The 14,524-nt window shown below is 34.5% G+C and overlaps 1 protein-coding gene across 2 annotated transcripts; it reads right to left on the reverse strand.

The window, feature by feature from the left end:
- Positions 1 to 9,962: 9,962 nt before the first annotated feature.
- Positions 9,963 to 14,025, reverse strand: LOC109002208 (protein REVEILLE 8-like). Of its 2 annotated transcripts, none has more exons than XM_018979851.2 (9): positions 13,742 to 14,025; positions 13,099 to 13,156; positions 12,877 to 13,000; positions 12,626 to 12,784; positions 12,392 to 12,517; positions 12,180 to 12,289; positions 11,649 to 11,708; positions 10,482 to 10,578; positions 9,963 to 10,408 (listed from the first exon to the last, which is right to left on the reverse strand). In XM_018979851.2, exons 1-8 carry the CDS (start codon positions 13,996 to 13,998, stop codon positions 10,486 to 10,488), a joined length of 987 nt encoding a protein of 328 aa, XP_018835396.1. In that variant the 5' UTR covers positions 13,999 to 14,025; the 3' UTR covers positions 9,963 to 10,408; positions 10,482 to 10,485. The 2 variants fall into 2 exon arrangements, with proteins under 2 accessions (XP_018835396.1, XP_018835397.1); XM_018979852.2 differs by having other exon boundaries at positions 12,626 to 12,724; positions 13,742 to 13,995.
- Between the last annotated feature and the right edge of the window lie 499 nt (positions 14,026 to 14,524).

Raw genomic sequence — 14,524 nt, forward strand, 5'->3', positions numbered from 1 at the left:
ATTATTTATATTTAAATATTTATATAAAATCAATTAAGTCAAACGGGTCGTGTCGTGTCATGTCGTGTCAATTTATTTCTTATTCATTAACAGGTCATAACGGGTCGGGTCGGGTCGGGTCGTGTCGTGTCAACTCGTTATCTTACCGTGTCGTGTTCGGGTTTGAAATTTTGACACGAAATCCTTAACGAGTCGTGTTCAGTGTCGACCCATTAAGTGTAATGTACATATTTTGACACGACACGAACACGACTCGTTAACAAGATTTTACACCCCTAGAATGATGGATCTTCGATCCATCACCGGGAATCAGACCAGACTAATTTACACTCCTATCTGTTCCAATGCTAGACGAGCCATTTGAATGGTAAACCTATTTGGGGACATTATATGTTCTTCCTAGATCAATATTTTAGAACAAAAAAATTATTGTTCAAATGCATATTGGATTGCTAGCACTTTCTGCGATGAAACATCAATTTCGTCCCTAAAAGTGAGTAAAGGGGACGAATTTCAATTTGTCTCAAAAAGTTTCGTCTCAAAAGATTTTGTTGTAGAGTGGATAACAACCATTTTATTGCGAAAGATAGGGCGTGTTTTGTTCAATGTATCTCTAAGGAGGATTAGATTGGTAAATAGAGAGAATTATTTTACAAGCATCGTTTCAATAGGATATCATTATTATAAAATATAGCTAGATACTGTAATTAATGCAGTTACTTTACATGGATTAACCAATGTTAATTGTCCTAATTAAGTTCTAATGTTTGGAAAAGAATTAATACCCTATTTGGTGTCATTTCCAAAAGAATAAATATAGATAGAAGCCATTATTAGGAGCATCCATTTTGCACTCATGATGTGGTATCATCTAAACCACACATCTTCCCAAGTGAGTGTTGGGAACAATCAACTAGAAGCAGTCACGCAGTGAGTGCAAAGTATGCACTGCTATAGTGGCTTCTCTCTAGCATTACTCTTTCCAAAATATTTTATTTGGCTATTAAAACAGTACTAAAGAGGCTTGCCGGCCTCTCCTATATATATTAGCTCTCTGTTATTCCACCACCTCCACACAATCTCTCTATCTCCCTCTGTGTGTGTGTACATATCAATATGTCACCGATCACAAATTGGAACAACTCTCAAACTTTAGTACTGAATTGGGCATCATAGGGTGCGAGATACAACCATATGTTCCAAATCCAATATAGGATCAGGGTTTTTTTATCTCCCACCCTTTGATGCTTTCCAATTCACTACTCTAGCAATGAATTGGAAAGCATCCAGACCTTGATCACAGTCGGCTAATCCAAGTACTTAAAGAAATGATTGTCGTAAGTTCCTTATTCTCTTCACTTGATTGTAGGCTAAGTTTCATGTTGGTGGTAAATGAGTAGTACTGCAATATGATTATATATGGACATATATTATTTTCATAATCCATGCTAACTATATCTCATCTTATATTTGAAATAGTAATAAACATCTAAGTTAGAACATACATCGGTTTGGCAAACATGACACATGATGTGAAATCAATACTTATCTCAGACGCTTAAGTTAATAGGAACTTAATTTGTTGTATTATACTCTATTACCACCCCCGCCCGCCTCACTTGTGGTTCAGACTATTTCCTAATAAGTGGACCCAACAAGTGTAGAGTCAAGATTCGATTTCAGAACCACTCCTCTAATAATATGTGCAATCACCACTTAGCTAAAAAGATTTAGATGATGGAAAGGTACTTTTGTTATTGCCTACACAATGGTCAGCTTTAGTTATTGCCTACACATCTATAGTTTCTAAAATCAATTGCAAATCTAAGCAGAAATGCTTGTCATCCAATATTTGTGAAGGATATGCAACTGAAACAGTGGAAACTTCTTAGAGGTTTCATATAAGAAATTTCTTGATTCTGCAATTCGTAACTGAACTAGAAAAGTATATGTTAGTGTGCGCGTGACTAAGCATTACATGCCATATCCTGCACTTTATTTGCCATTGGTGCAACAGGAGAAATGGAAAGACTTCTCGAGTAGATTGGGTGTAGACCATCGACCCCTTACTTATAACGCAATTGTTCTTAAAATTTGTGACAATGAAATACATGGATAGAAGACAAAATAACAGTGATGCCTATTGTAAATTGAGAGACCTACAACACATTTTAACGAGTCTAACTTTTGTTCATCACCACATGTTAATGTTATTTGAATTCGATTAGTATGTAGAATCAAAAGATTGACTAAAAAGAGCAATTCGAAAAATGATTTTATTTTTTCTTGATTCAAATCTGTTGATACCGTTTCTTATGCACATTTAATTTAAAAGATTAGTTTCTACTATTAAAAAATTAATTTTTTTTATGTAAATCTCATGTTTTATTCATTTTTTTCAAAGTAATTACGTGGCAGTTACACAGTTCACGATTGCAAATATCTTTTCTCGAGTAAAACCTGTAACTAGGGGTGTAAATTCAAACCGAAAAACTGGACCGGACCGGACCGGTTTTGAATCGGTTCGGTCCGAAACCGGTTCTTAGAATGTGAAAACCGGCCGGTTCCGGTCCAGTTCTGGTTTTAGGATTTTTCGGACCGGACCGGTTGATAAAAAATATATATATATAAAATAATATTTGTATTATTGTATATATAAGTTTTATACAAAATAATATATATATATATAAGTTTGATATATTATGTATAATTATAAATTTTTATGTGAAATTTTTAAATATAATATATATATTTATATATATTTATATATGAAATAATTTCTTATTATAATTTATAAATTATTACATAAAATGTCAATACTAAATCACTAAAAGTTTATAACTAATATTAATAGTCTAATATAGACTAATGACTATAACTATACTTATAATTAATACTACAAGTTTTTACTAAAAGTTTATAATTAATACTAATATTAAATATATAGTTTATAACTAATACTAATATATAACTTATAACTATACCAATAGTCTAATATTAATACTATTATATAATCTAATATATTAATAAAAGTATAAAACAGTTTTTTTTAAATCAATTTTTTTTTTTATAAATAAATTTTTAATGAAAAATTGTGAAACTTACATTTTAAGAAAACCAGAAAATCGGACCGGACCGGACCGAAAACTGGTAAAATCGGAAGTACCGGTTTAGGAGGATAACCGGTGCGTAATCGGTTTTGAAAAATACAAAACAGGTACATACCGATTCGATCCTAGATTTTGTCTAAAATCAGACCGAACCGGACCGGTTACACCTCTACCTGTAACCATGGTATTCCAAGAAGGCATGTCCCCTCTCTGGCACTCTCTCAAACAAAAGCCTCATCCAACCTCTTATTCTATGCATAACCTATAATTATAGCATTCCAAGAAACTACATTTTTTTGGGGCGTCCAATCAAAAAGTGCCCTTGCCTCATCAATCCTCCTTTTTCTCTACAAACCCACAACCATCACACTCCACGATATAACATCCCTTTCAGGCATCCATTAGCCTCTGTGCCTTGTCAATCATCCCACATTGTGCCAATGCCGCTATAATGTATTCCAAGAAACCCCTCTCCGGCATCCTCTCAAACAAATCCAAAGCCAAATCAGCCTTACCATTTCTTGCATACCCATCAATCATTGTGTTCCAAGAAACCACATTCTTAACCGGCATCTCATAGAACAACCACTCTGCTTCCTTAATCCTATTTAACCTTATATTCCCACTAACCAAAGTCGTCCAAGTAATCACGTTCTTCTTAGCGTCCACTCTATCAAACAACCTCCTTGCGTCCTCAACCATACCACACTTGATATACCCCGTGATCATTGTCGTCCATGTGACCACATCTCTCACACACATACCATCAAACACCTGCTGTGCTTCTCCTATTTTACCCTCTCTACAAAACTTGGTGATCAGCCAATTTGACTGTTCGGCATCCATATAGAATTTTGGAATCCGATAACAATGGGATACTACTTCAGACACTGTTCAAGATTGGTGACCTAGCAATACTACTGCACAGTTTTACATTAATTGATACTCGAAAATAAACTGACATGTTAAGCAAGAATCTAGGAGTATCCTTATAAGAAATGCTAGGTGAACTTCAAAAAAAGAAAATGGAGAAAACCACTCATTCACTTCATATATGTTGGAAGCAACTTATCAAAAAATATATACATGTTGGAAGCGTTGGCAAGATTTCACGCATCATTTATTTCACCACTAACATTAAAAAAATGGCTCAATACGATAAAATTAGTTCTTTCTTTGGCATCCCACTGCTTTTATGTTTGAAGCTCTTTTTTTCTTCTTCCGGTTCTTCGAGCTTACAAAACATCCCCATAGCCATGATGATGAGCCTCTTCATGAAAACACTCCCACATAAAAGAAACCTTACTGTAGTGATTTACTATACAACGTTTGCTGCAAACATTAAGAGGCCGACTAAAAAACGGAAGTATACTCACAGAAAGGGTTATCAGTATAACATATGAGAAACAACTAGCAGGGTTCCAAGAGACAAACCCAGGTAGTGTTGAATTTGACAATCCAATCAATCAACATGGAAAGGACCAATCTCGCCGGTTTTGAGAAAGCTGGCAACATCATCAGCAACGATCAGGCAAGAAGAAACCCAGCCAGTCAGAGCCACCCACACCATCTCTGCCATCGAAAGGGTCACGGCCCATGGCATTGTCATTGTCTCTGAATCTCTCTGTTTTTGCTTTCCAATCAAACGATTCAAACCCAGATATCGTTTTTGTATTTAAAGAAGACCCATTTGAGGATTAGAGCACTTGTTTGGAAATAAAGAGAGTCATCGGAGATAATAATTAAAAAAAAGGGTGAAGTGAAAGGAACAGGCAAGAGTCAAAGGTAAAATATATGTGCATGGTAGGCTGACATAAGAGACATTTATCCCTTATTCAACAATCCAAAGTAAGTTTTGTGACAGACTCTTAATTATTTATTTTTTAAATTAGAGACACTTTTATTAAAGTTACTTTAATTAATTCTTCTTTCACAAAGACCAATAATCCTACCAAACTTGTTCTTAAAAAAAGAGGATTTTTTAAGAGACCAATTAAAGTTTTTAATGTGATGTGTGGGGTAAGTCATTGATTTTTCCAAAAATTTGGTAAAAATTGTATAAATCATTGATTTGATTATCGAACTTGTTTTCTGAATTCCGTTTCTTTTGGAATCACCGAGAAACAGAAAAAAGTTTGTTGGAAAATGGATCCCTTATCACACAGTAAGAGATGTTTAGAAATATTTGAAAATATTATGAATTATCTAGATCAAATGGAATTCAAAGTCAAAAATCAATTAAGCCAATTCACTTGTTATTATAGTACCATTGGAAGAAACTCGTCGATTTCTCCTATTTTGTGTAAATTCAATTGATCTTCTCTGATTTACTAGCATTTTAATTGAACGTCTTAGAACATGGGATTACTTCTACTATGTGAGTGCCCAAGTTTGTGTGAGTGTGTGTCTTCTTTTTTTACTAGGCCCAAGTGATTGTAGTAAGTGAATTCTTTTATTTTATGTGTTGAACTGGTGTTCATGTGAAGTGAGTGGATTTCGGGTCCAGTCCGTGTGCATGTAAACCAAACCCTTTCCCCACATGAAACGACTGCAAACCCTTCTTGAATGGTGATTAGGGTTGGTATGGTTAAGTGTAGCTAGGGTTTTGTGAGATGCCTATGGTGGATTTCGAGATTTGGAAGAGTTGGCTTAGAGTTGAAGTTTAGGATGATGTTAAGGTTTGGGAATGAGATGGAAGAGTGAGGTTAGGGTTTGGTGGTTAAATGAGTCTAGGGTTGCTTCTTGACTTTAGGAATTGATTAAAGATAAGATGAGGAAGATAGGATTTGGATAAGGTAAGTGGATGAAGATAGATGGTGTTTGAAAGAATCTAAGGTTGTTCCTAGAGTTTAGGGATTGACTAGGATAAAATTAAGGAAATATTCCTTAAGTGGTAGGAATCTCTTTAGGTAAGTGTTGGATTTGGTATTGGCTAAGGTGGACGGATTGGGGTTGACTTGGTCTTTGGAAGATTGGCTATATTTGGTTGGTTTAGGAATGAATATGGAAAGTTTGTAAGATGGAGGGAATCTTTGAGGGAATATAGGAATTTGAATTTGAACTAAGATGGCAAGTTAATAGTTGACTAGAGAGATTGTAGGAAGAGTGATTTAAGGAATTGAAGGTAACTGTCAATTCCTTAAATTAAGGGATTTGAAATGGGAGGAAGTCAAGACTCCTAAAAGGAAACAATTACCTTATAGGGACTTGAGGTGGACGGTTAGGGTTTTATGGGTGGATGACTTATGTGTAGCCAAGTATGGTAAGTGTAAGTATGAAAGATGAGAGGCAATTAGGATTTCGATTAGGTCAATGTTTATGATGGATGAAAGACAATTATGGGAAGTGATCTATTTATGGAAATTAGGGCAAACACTAGGGTTGGTCGAGTTTTGTAGGTGGGAAGATCAAAATGGATGGATGGATAATGTAGTGGCCAAATATTACCAAGAACTCTCAAGAACAATGCAAGCACTATTCACAAAAAGTAATTGGATCAATAGAGAGAAAATGGAAGATCAAATGCGTGTATAGTATTGAATGGATGAACAATGGATGAATAAGATAGAAAAGATATGAACACTCAAAATTAATGAATGAACACAAGGATAAACATAAACCAACTTTGATTCACGAATTTCACAAAGTTGACAAAAAACAAGATAGATTGGATCACACCAATTCACGAACGTCAAGAATTTTATATTTTATGTTTTAACAAGTTTTGTTTATTTTTTCTAATATGTATAATATTGGTTTTAAATTTTGGCAATTTAGAATGATATTTGGATCCAAAATGGCCCAGAAACTGGTTCTGAGCCCATTTTGGGCCAGATAGGGGACGGACGAACTAAGGGTCCAAATCTACCCCCTAACACCCAGATGTGGGGCCCCGCCCAAGGGACGGGACCTAATTCCAAAGGGCAAACCACACCCCCTGCCCATGCTAGGGGTAGGGTGTGGGAACGAGGCAATACCCCTATCCCGAGGTTTGAGGGTAGCACCCCTAATTTTCTGCAGCTATAACATCCTACATCATTGTTTAAGAAGTTTAAGTACGTGAAAAAACTTATGGTATAGTACTCATTTTGTTAATCTTTTGATTTTCATTTTTTATTTAGGTTATTTTTATAATTTTGAGTATGGATGGACACATTACAATCACATTAATACATGAGGAGATGTTGAGAATATTTATAAGAATATTACTTGTCATTTTCAACATGTGTTACGCGAAGGGAATAAGATGGTGGATTGGTTGGCAAAGGATGGTGTAAATGGCATCGATTTGGTCTATACTAATAATTCTATTTTGCCTCGGGCCCTTAAAGGATTGTTGCGTCTGGCATTCCTTCATTAAGATGTCGTTGATATTTACTATTGCTAAGTTTTATAGGCTTGTTTAGTTGTATTTTCTTTATAGGCTTGTTTTGTTTGCTTATTTTGCTTTATGTTTTTTGTTGGTTGGTATTTTCCTTGAATGTAACCACGGTATTCATCCGCCACAAGTGATAACTTATTAATAAACTTGGGACGGAGCCGCTATATAGGTGGCTACCGGCTCTTTCCAAAAAAAAAAAATAGTAGTTAGAACAAATAAGTACACTTTTTTAATATGAATAAAAATTATATTTAAATGATATAGAAAAATAACATATAAGTTTATGTATGGTGCATTGCAAAAGTGTTTAGCTAAAATAGATCAAATAAGTTTTTGTTAACTAAAATACATAAAAGTTTAGGTAAACCATTAAGGATGCTCTAAATGTAATAAATATAAAGAAATAGATGGAAAATAAAAAAAAATAAAAGAAATATTTACATAGATGAATAATGCATACCAAATATAGGCAAACGCTTTAGCTCATGGATTTTGCATTTATAATCCAAATTCCAATAGATGGTGTTAGCCATTTTACATTTGTATGCAATATGAATATTCTATTATAAGGGCTTATTTGGGGTTGCGTTATTCGTTTTAAAAAATGTTTCAATATTTATAAAAGCTCTTTAATGAAAAAAATAAGTTGATAGGTATTATATATTAAAATACTTTTAAATCTCAAATAAACTAAAAAGTACGTTTGAAAAATATATTTTTTCTCAAATGTGATTTTCTGGATAATGTGGAATGTACTTCCAATTTTAAAAAGACTGTCAATGGGCGAAAATACCCATATAACTTTAAGATAATTACAACTTTCAAACTTTCAATAATATTGTTATAATCTTTAAAAAATAAAAGGATCTTTTATGTCATTTTTGCCTCAAATATCACTTTTTTAATTTGTTTCCAAACAAATGTAATGTGTTTGAAAGTACTTTAAATATATGATTACCAAATAGTAAATAACTTTTTAGTAGTAGAACTTATTATTTAAGCTATAAACCCTAAAGTTATATATTATATTTCTCACTACAATCCCAAACATGCACCAAATGTTTTAACAAAACAATTTCTTAAAAATAAAATAAAAGAAAAATATGAAAAAAAAACCAACAGATGGCCATGCGCCAAGGCTGCGTTGCAACCACCTTAGTGCTTTTGTGTCGCACCTCCCGATCACTACGTTCACGGGCCATTTGGAAGACAAATCCATTATAATGAATATTTTACAGTCTTTCATGGTCTCTCATTTCTCTTTGTACAATGGAGGTCGAAGACTTCTTTTTTGGGAAAAATAATATCCCGAGGTTGAAGATGACCTATGTGTTCTTGCAATAGTCCCACCACCCGTCTTCCAGATCTTAGATCCATTTTTATTGTGGCACTGTTAGTGGTAATGGGGAAGTCAGCTTTATGTCACTCCTTCCTTGCGTGTCAGACTTGCTTTCCTTCACTTTCTCATTTTTCTCTCTTTTCTCTTCCCATATGACATTTGATTTTTTTTTATCCCCTCATTGTCTCTTCCCACTTGCCTCCTTCAGCCACTTTAGGAGTGGTTGATGGTGATCACTCCACAAGTAGTCACATATTTGGTCTACTAGCTCCATCTAAGCTACTCAAAAATATACATCCGATCATGAATTTCCATGTTTGTTTCTGTGACCGTTAGCCACCACCCTTCATGAGTGCTTCTTCCTTTTCGGTTTCTTTTAATTTAAGAAATTGAGTTCGGCAATTCTTTCATAGGAAAGAATTTTTCTATTGTAAAACCAAATCTTCATTTATTAAAACGTTGAAAGTACTTTAAAGTTTAAAATAAACAATTTAAAAGGGAGAAGTTCGACAATTTTAAAAGGGATGGCTAAAGATAAGGCTCGGAAGTTGCCAGGAGACTTGAAAAGAGTTGGGACTCTAGATGTGAAAGATTGTCACCCTATTAGCTTTTTGTTAATGGGGTGTATAAAATCATATCCAAAGTCTTTGCAAAGGGAGAGTTCACTTGACTCAGTACTAATTGTCAATAAATGTTCGAAAAGTAAAATCAAAGCGGGATTGCAAGAGTTGAAAAAGTTTGAAATAGATACACAAATACATGAAAGAAATAGACATAGCAGCATGGATCATAATCAAAAGAGAGAAAGAAGAAAGCATTGTCGTGCAATGGAAGTAGCGAAGATAGAACGCAGCGTGGGAAAAGCAACATGAATGCTTTAAGTTGAAGGAAAAAGCCACAAGCACGGCTTGATTTCACGAGAAAAACTTGCTCAAAAAAAAAAAAAAAAAACAACAGCTGCAGTATATATGCAACACAACTCAAACAGAAACAGAGCTTCATTATATTTGAAACTGAAAATAGCAGTTCTACTAAATTATGTCCGTCCAAATGTGCCAACTGAGCACTTACACCATTGGGATTTAATAATCAAATAGATCAAAAAGCGATTATAACATGGGAAAAAAATACCTAGATTCCAAATGCTGAAACAACAATTAATATACATAAATTCTTGAGGTTACACTTCTAGAAAGACAATCCTACATATCAGAAATGGAATGCTTACATACATACATACATACATATATATATATATATATATATGTATAAGATGAGACTACAACCAAAGAAATTCTCAAAAAGATATACAGACTGGTTTAGTTGAAGGCCAAATCAATAGAATAGCAAAAAAACCTTTCCCATTGAGGCCACTAAACATTAAGGTCCTTGTGGACCTCGAAGATGAACTGAAAGTTCTTCCATCAGCATCGCTTGACACTCTTTTGGCTACAGCTAAATAGTCACATTCTTGAACTTTCAGAGTCGAAGCAAGTGCAAATTAGGAACCTATTGCACCTGTAGTCTAATGGTGCCAGCTACGGAAATGGAGAAATTCCATTAAATACCACCAACTTACTGCAAAGGGAGATGTAAAAGGTAAGTATGAAATAAGAGAAGTACATACTATCTGTAATTTGTAAGAACTAACCAGTTCAACAGGATAAATCGCTGGTCTGCTTCTTGGCAACAAATCCAGCAGTGACTCCTGTTCTGCTATTGATGTCATATGATGACAGGACCTTCCTCTGAATCAATCCATAAAAATCAAATGGTCAAGTTCACTGAATGGTTATCCAAGAAATGCAAATGTAAAAGCCCACTAAGGAATAAGTACAGAACCTGTCCAAGGAAACTTTTCAGTTCTTTTTTTTTTTTTTTTTGTATTTTACTTTTCTTTCATCTCCCCTCCCCACCCCCCTCCCATCTCACTTTCATCACACTATGTAAAATGTAACACTTTTATCACCCTTGGATCATCTTTTATTTTTTAAAAGAAATATTCAAAGGTTGATGAGCAGTACCTTATTATAATGGCATGGAAGTGGGATGGCAGTGTGGCATTGAAAATTTTCCTTTCTAGAATCATACAATGCATATATTTTTTATATTGGATATTAAATTCTGGTGTGGGCATTCACATATTTTTTACTGCTTACAGATATTTGTGATTGGTTATTCACCATGTCTATTCCGCATCTCCATTTCTCTTAAGAATAAGAACAGTTCTAGAACGATATCTAGTGAAAACCCAATCACCTATTAGCGAAATAGGTACTGATATTTACCATTATTCACAAGTTTTCCATCATATAGGTAATGTGTCTTTGATTGTAAAATCTTTTATCTAAAGCAACATTACTAATTCTATAGTAATGAGAGTAGAAGTACGACGAGAAAATTAAAAAAGAGTCGAAGGGTATGCTGCAGACCTCAAGACTCAGCAGTACAGAGAATTATAATATTGAATTCCACCACCACAGATCATTGCTTAGGGATGGCAATTTCTGTATTATGATTACAAAGAAAAACGTTTGGTCTGTATCTTGCATGCCCTAAGACTGAATCTAGCATTACCCTATGCTAGCTGATGTGGCAGGATTTTATATCAGTAGTTGTGTCAATAGGCCGGCTTGCAAATAGTATTTATCATATAAAAGCACACAATTCTGCAGATAGAGTAAATTCTAAAGGAAAAATGAGGCATGAGAATTTAAACCAAAATCTACTTGAGAGACATGAGATGTAAACGCATAAATAGAAAGAAAGAGATATGTACCACAGAGTTATGATCATAGAAACAACGAAAAAGACTTACATATGGCTCAAAATCAGGGCTAGTCAAGTTAACAGTGAGGTTTCTCATCAACAACACCACCTGCACAAGTCACCAATTGAATTATAAATGCAATACATCTTTTCAAATAACAAAACACAAAGTTTGGACATCTTTTATCTTTTCTTTTTGTAATATTTAGTAGGGGGGACACTTTATGTTAGCAATTTCATATTGGCAATACATGAGACTATTATGAAGCAAAGCAACTCCTGTAACTGGCCACCAGCATGTATTGTCAACCATTATTCTTCCCACTGAAAATATATTTCACTATGGCGCTGCTCGAAGATCTAAGGCATCATTCCACAGATCTGAATACATTATTATTCACCACAGACACCAACATACCAGGTCCTTTGAAATGGATTTTCTACATGGTAAAAATAAAATTCGTCTCCCTATTTGGGCTTGGGCTCAACCAATAAGCATCTCAGTGATCTGCTGATAATGAAATAGCATATCTTTGCTAGTGGCTCTTACAATAAATTAGTGGAACTGAATTCAACTCACAGTTTCAAAATTTATGGGATCCATTTCCTTGAGCTTCTGCACATGGCCATCGGTTTCTGGATCAAAAACACTCCCAATGAAGCTATAAACTTCAGCAAAATCTGGTATACCTGCAAAACATAGACAAATATAGCCCAGATTTATCATTATCCTTGTTTCAGTTTTAAGTTAGGTGACGTAGGGAATTAATTAACTATGGGCTAGAAGATTACCATGAAGCATAGAAGCTTGTTTCCCTTGCTTTGGTATTTCAGAACATGGAAGTGTTATACATGAGCTTCCAATGCCACTAAAACCACTGTTACTAATCCTTGCCACCCCCTTTGATGCAATATCAGCTGAATCAGTAACATTGTATAGCATGATAAGTCACAGAAAGTTCCCCGAATAAAGTGAGTCTACCAAAATTATCATCAAGACAAGTACAAAAAAAGAAGTAGGCATGCCTTCAGTTCCATGAAGACTAGTTAAGTGATCATGTGATGTCATAATTTTGCTTGATGAAGCATTTATCAGCATGGAAGTGTCATCCCACGGAGAATATCCTGGTGCAAGATTATTTAGCAAAGAAGGATAAGCCATGGATGCTTGTAGTGGCACCAAAACTGCCAATCCAAGAAATTGCATATGAGAATGTCAAAAAACCAATATTCCAGTTTTAGAGGAACGCAATTCATTATCCTAAAGTCAGACACACCATTTTTGGATGCTTTTTGTGGGTAAGGATGAGATGCCTTTCGCTTAGGGCGAGGAGGAGGCACATGTGCGATTGTTCCATTCTTTTGGACCTTCAAGAAGTACTTTTGGGCATGACTTCGAATCTGCAAAACAAAGATTACTTAGAAACAACTGTTACCTCCCAAAAAGGAAGAAATGAACATGAAAACGAAACCACGAGGGTAAATCAATGTACTCGAACCTGAATTACTGTCTTTGAACCCACAAAATCTTCAATTTTCTTCCAGTCACGGTCAAACCTAAATAACACCCAAAACAAGGGGGAAACAACTCATTTCAGAGTATATCCCGTGTAAAAGAAATCATTGAGAGTTTAGTCAACTAACGAATACAGAACATCCCCAAATTTTGGTCGAACCACGACAAACAAAATTAAAAAATTACGTTTCAATTTCTATAGAAAAGACCTTTTGAAGAGACCACTTATTGAAATATAACAAAATAGATTGTTAATTCAGTCGAACTCGTTACAATAGTCCGGTATCAGACCTGGAAGTCTCGGAGCTAAAACAGAATTACTATATAGGAACGAAAGAAAATTAAAAGAGCTAAGACGGCCCATATGATTGAGAAATTAAGAACAGCAATCAAATCACCATGCCTAAGTATAATTTCCATGTGAGACTAAAGATCAAAGAAATTCACATGCAGTTCGGGTATATTTCCGGAAAGTAGTCAATTCGCTTTCAGTAATAGATTCAGGCTAAAAGTTTGCGTTCAACCGCAAGAAAGTTAATTTGTATGATGATGCAAGGGAATCCGAGAGGAAAGTTTGAACCGAAAAGGGAGATGGAGGAAAGCACTGAAGAGAATTATCAACTCACAGCTGAAGTGCTTCAAGGAACTTGTCGTGCTCTTCCTCGGTCCAGCTCTCTCTGGACTTGGTGATGGTGTACGGCTTCCTTACCTTCTTACCGGAGCCATCGCCGGTCGTCGATGTGGCCATGGATTGAGGGTTTACAGACTGTGAATTCAGGTTGAAACGCGTAGATAAAATTCGAGAGAGGGAGAGAGAGAGAGCTGTGGCGGGCAGGCCCGGGTGTTTGTGCGGTGGGTAATTCAACCATTTGAGGCCGCTCATTTAAATGGCCAGTATAAAAACATCGGCAAACGACGATTTCATCGTCTCGTTTTTTTAATTTTTATTTTTATTTTGAGGTGAATTGACGATTGCATCGTCGTCTTTGTACCAACCATAACCTTGCCATCGAAAAGGAAAATTACTATCTTCTTATTATTTTTTTATTATTTTTTTATATTTATTTTTTTTTAATTTTTAATTTTATTTAATAGTTAAGAAAGTGACTATTAATAAATTTATATATTTTTTTAATTTTTTTAATGATTAAAGATATTAAAAAAATACATAAAATAAAATGATAAAAAAATAAAAACACTATAAATGATAAATGGGTAGTAGATACCCTATCACTACCCATCGAAAAATTATTAATAATTTTAATCGGCATTACATTTTATAATAGAAAAAATATACCACTTATCCATACTCAGAGCATTTAATAATTATTCTTCCATATATGTCGATATTCTATTATATTTTAATATTATTGTATAACTTTTAGAATATTTTGCTACGAGATTATCCA

This window comes from Juglans regia, chromosome 3 (genome assembly GCF_001411555.2).
Source record: "Juglans regia cultivar Chandler chromosome 3, Walnut 2.0, whole genome shotgun sequence".
NCBI classification, from domain to species: domain Eukaryota; kingdom Viridiplantae; phylum Streptophyta; class Magnoliopsida; order Fagales; family Juglandaceae; genus Juglans; species Juglans regia.

What these genes read in the sequence shown, in the direction of transcription:
- LOC109002208 (XM_018979851.2), bottom strand. Translation starts at nt 13,998, where the DNA reads ATGAGCGGCCTCAAATGGTTGAATTACCCACCGCACAAACACCCGGGC. An exon ending in TAGTCTTCATGGAACTGAAG is followed by an intron (nt 12,518 to 12,625) that starts GCATGCCTACTT and finishes TTACTGATTCAG; the next exon opens with CTGATATTGCATCAAAGGGG. An exon ending in GCCCTGATTTTGAGCCATAT is followed by an intron (nt 10,579 to 11,648) that starts GTAAGTCTTTTT and finishes GGATTGATTCAG; the next exon opens with AGGAAGGTCCTGTCATCATA.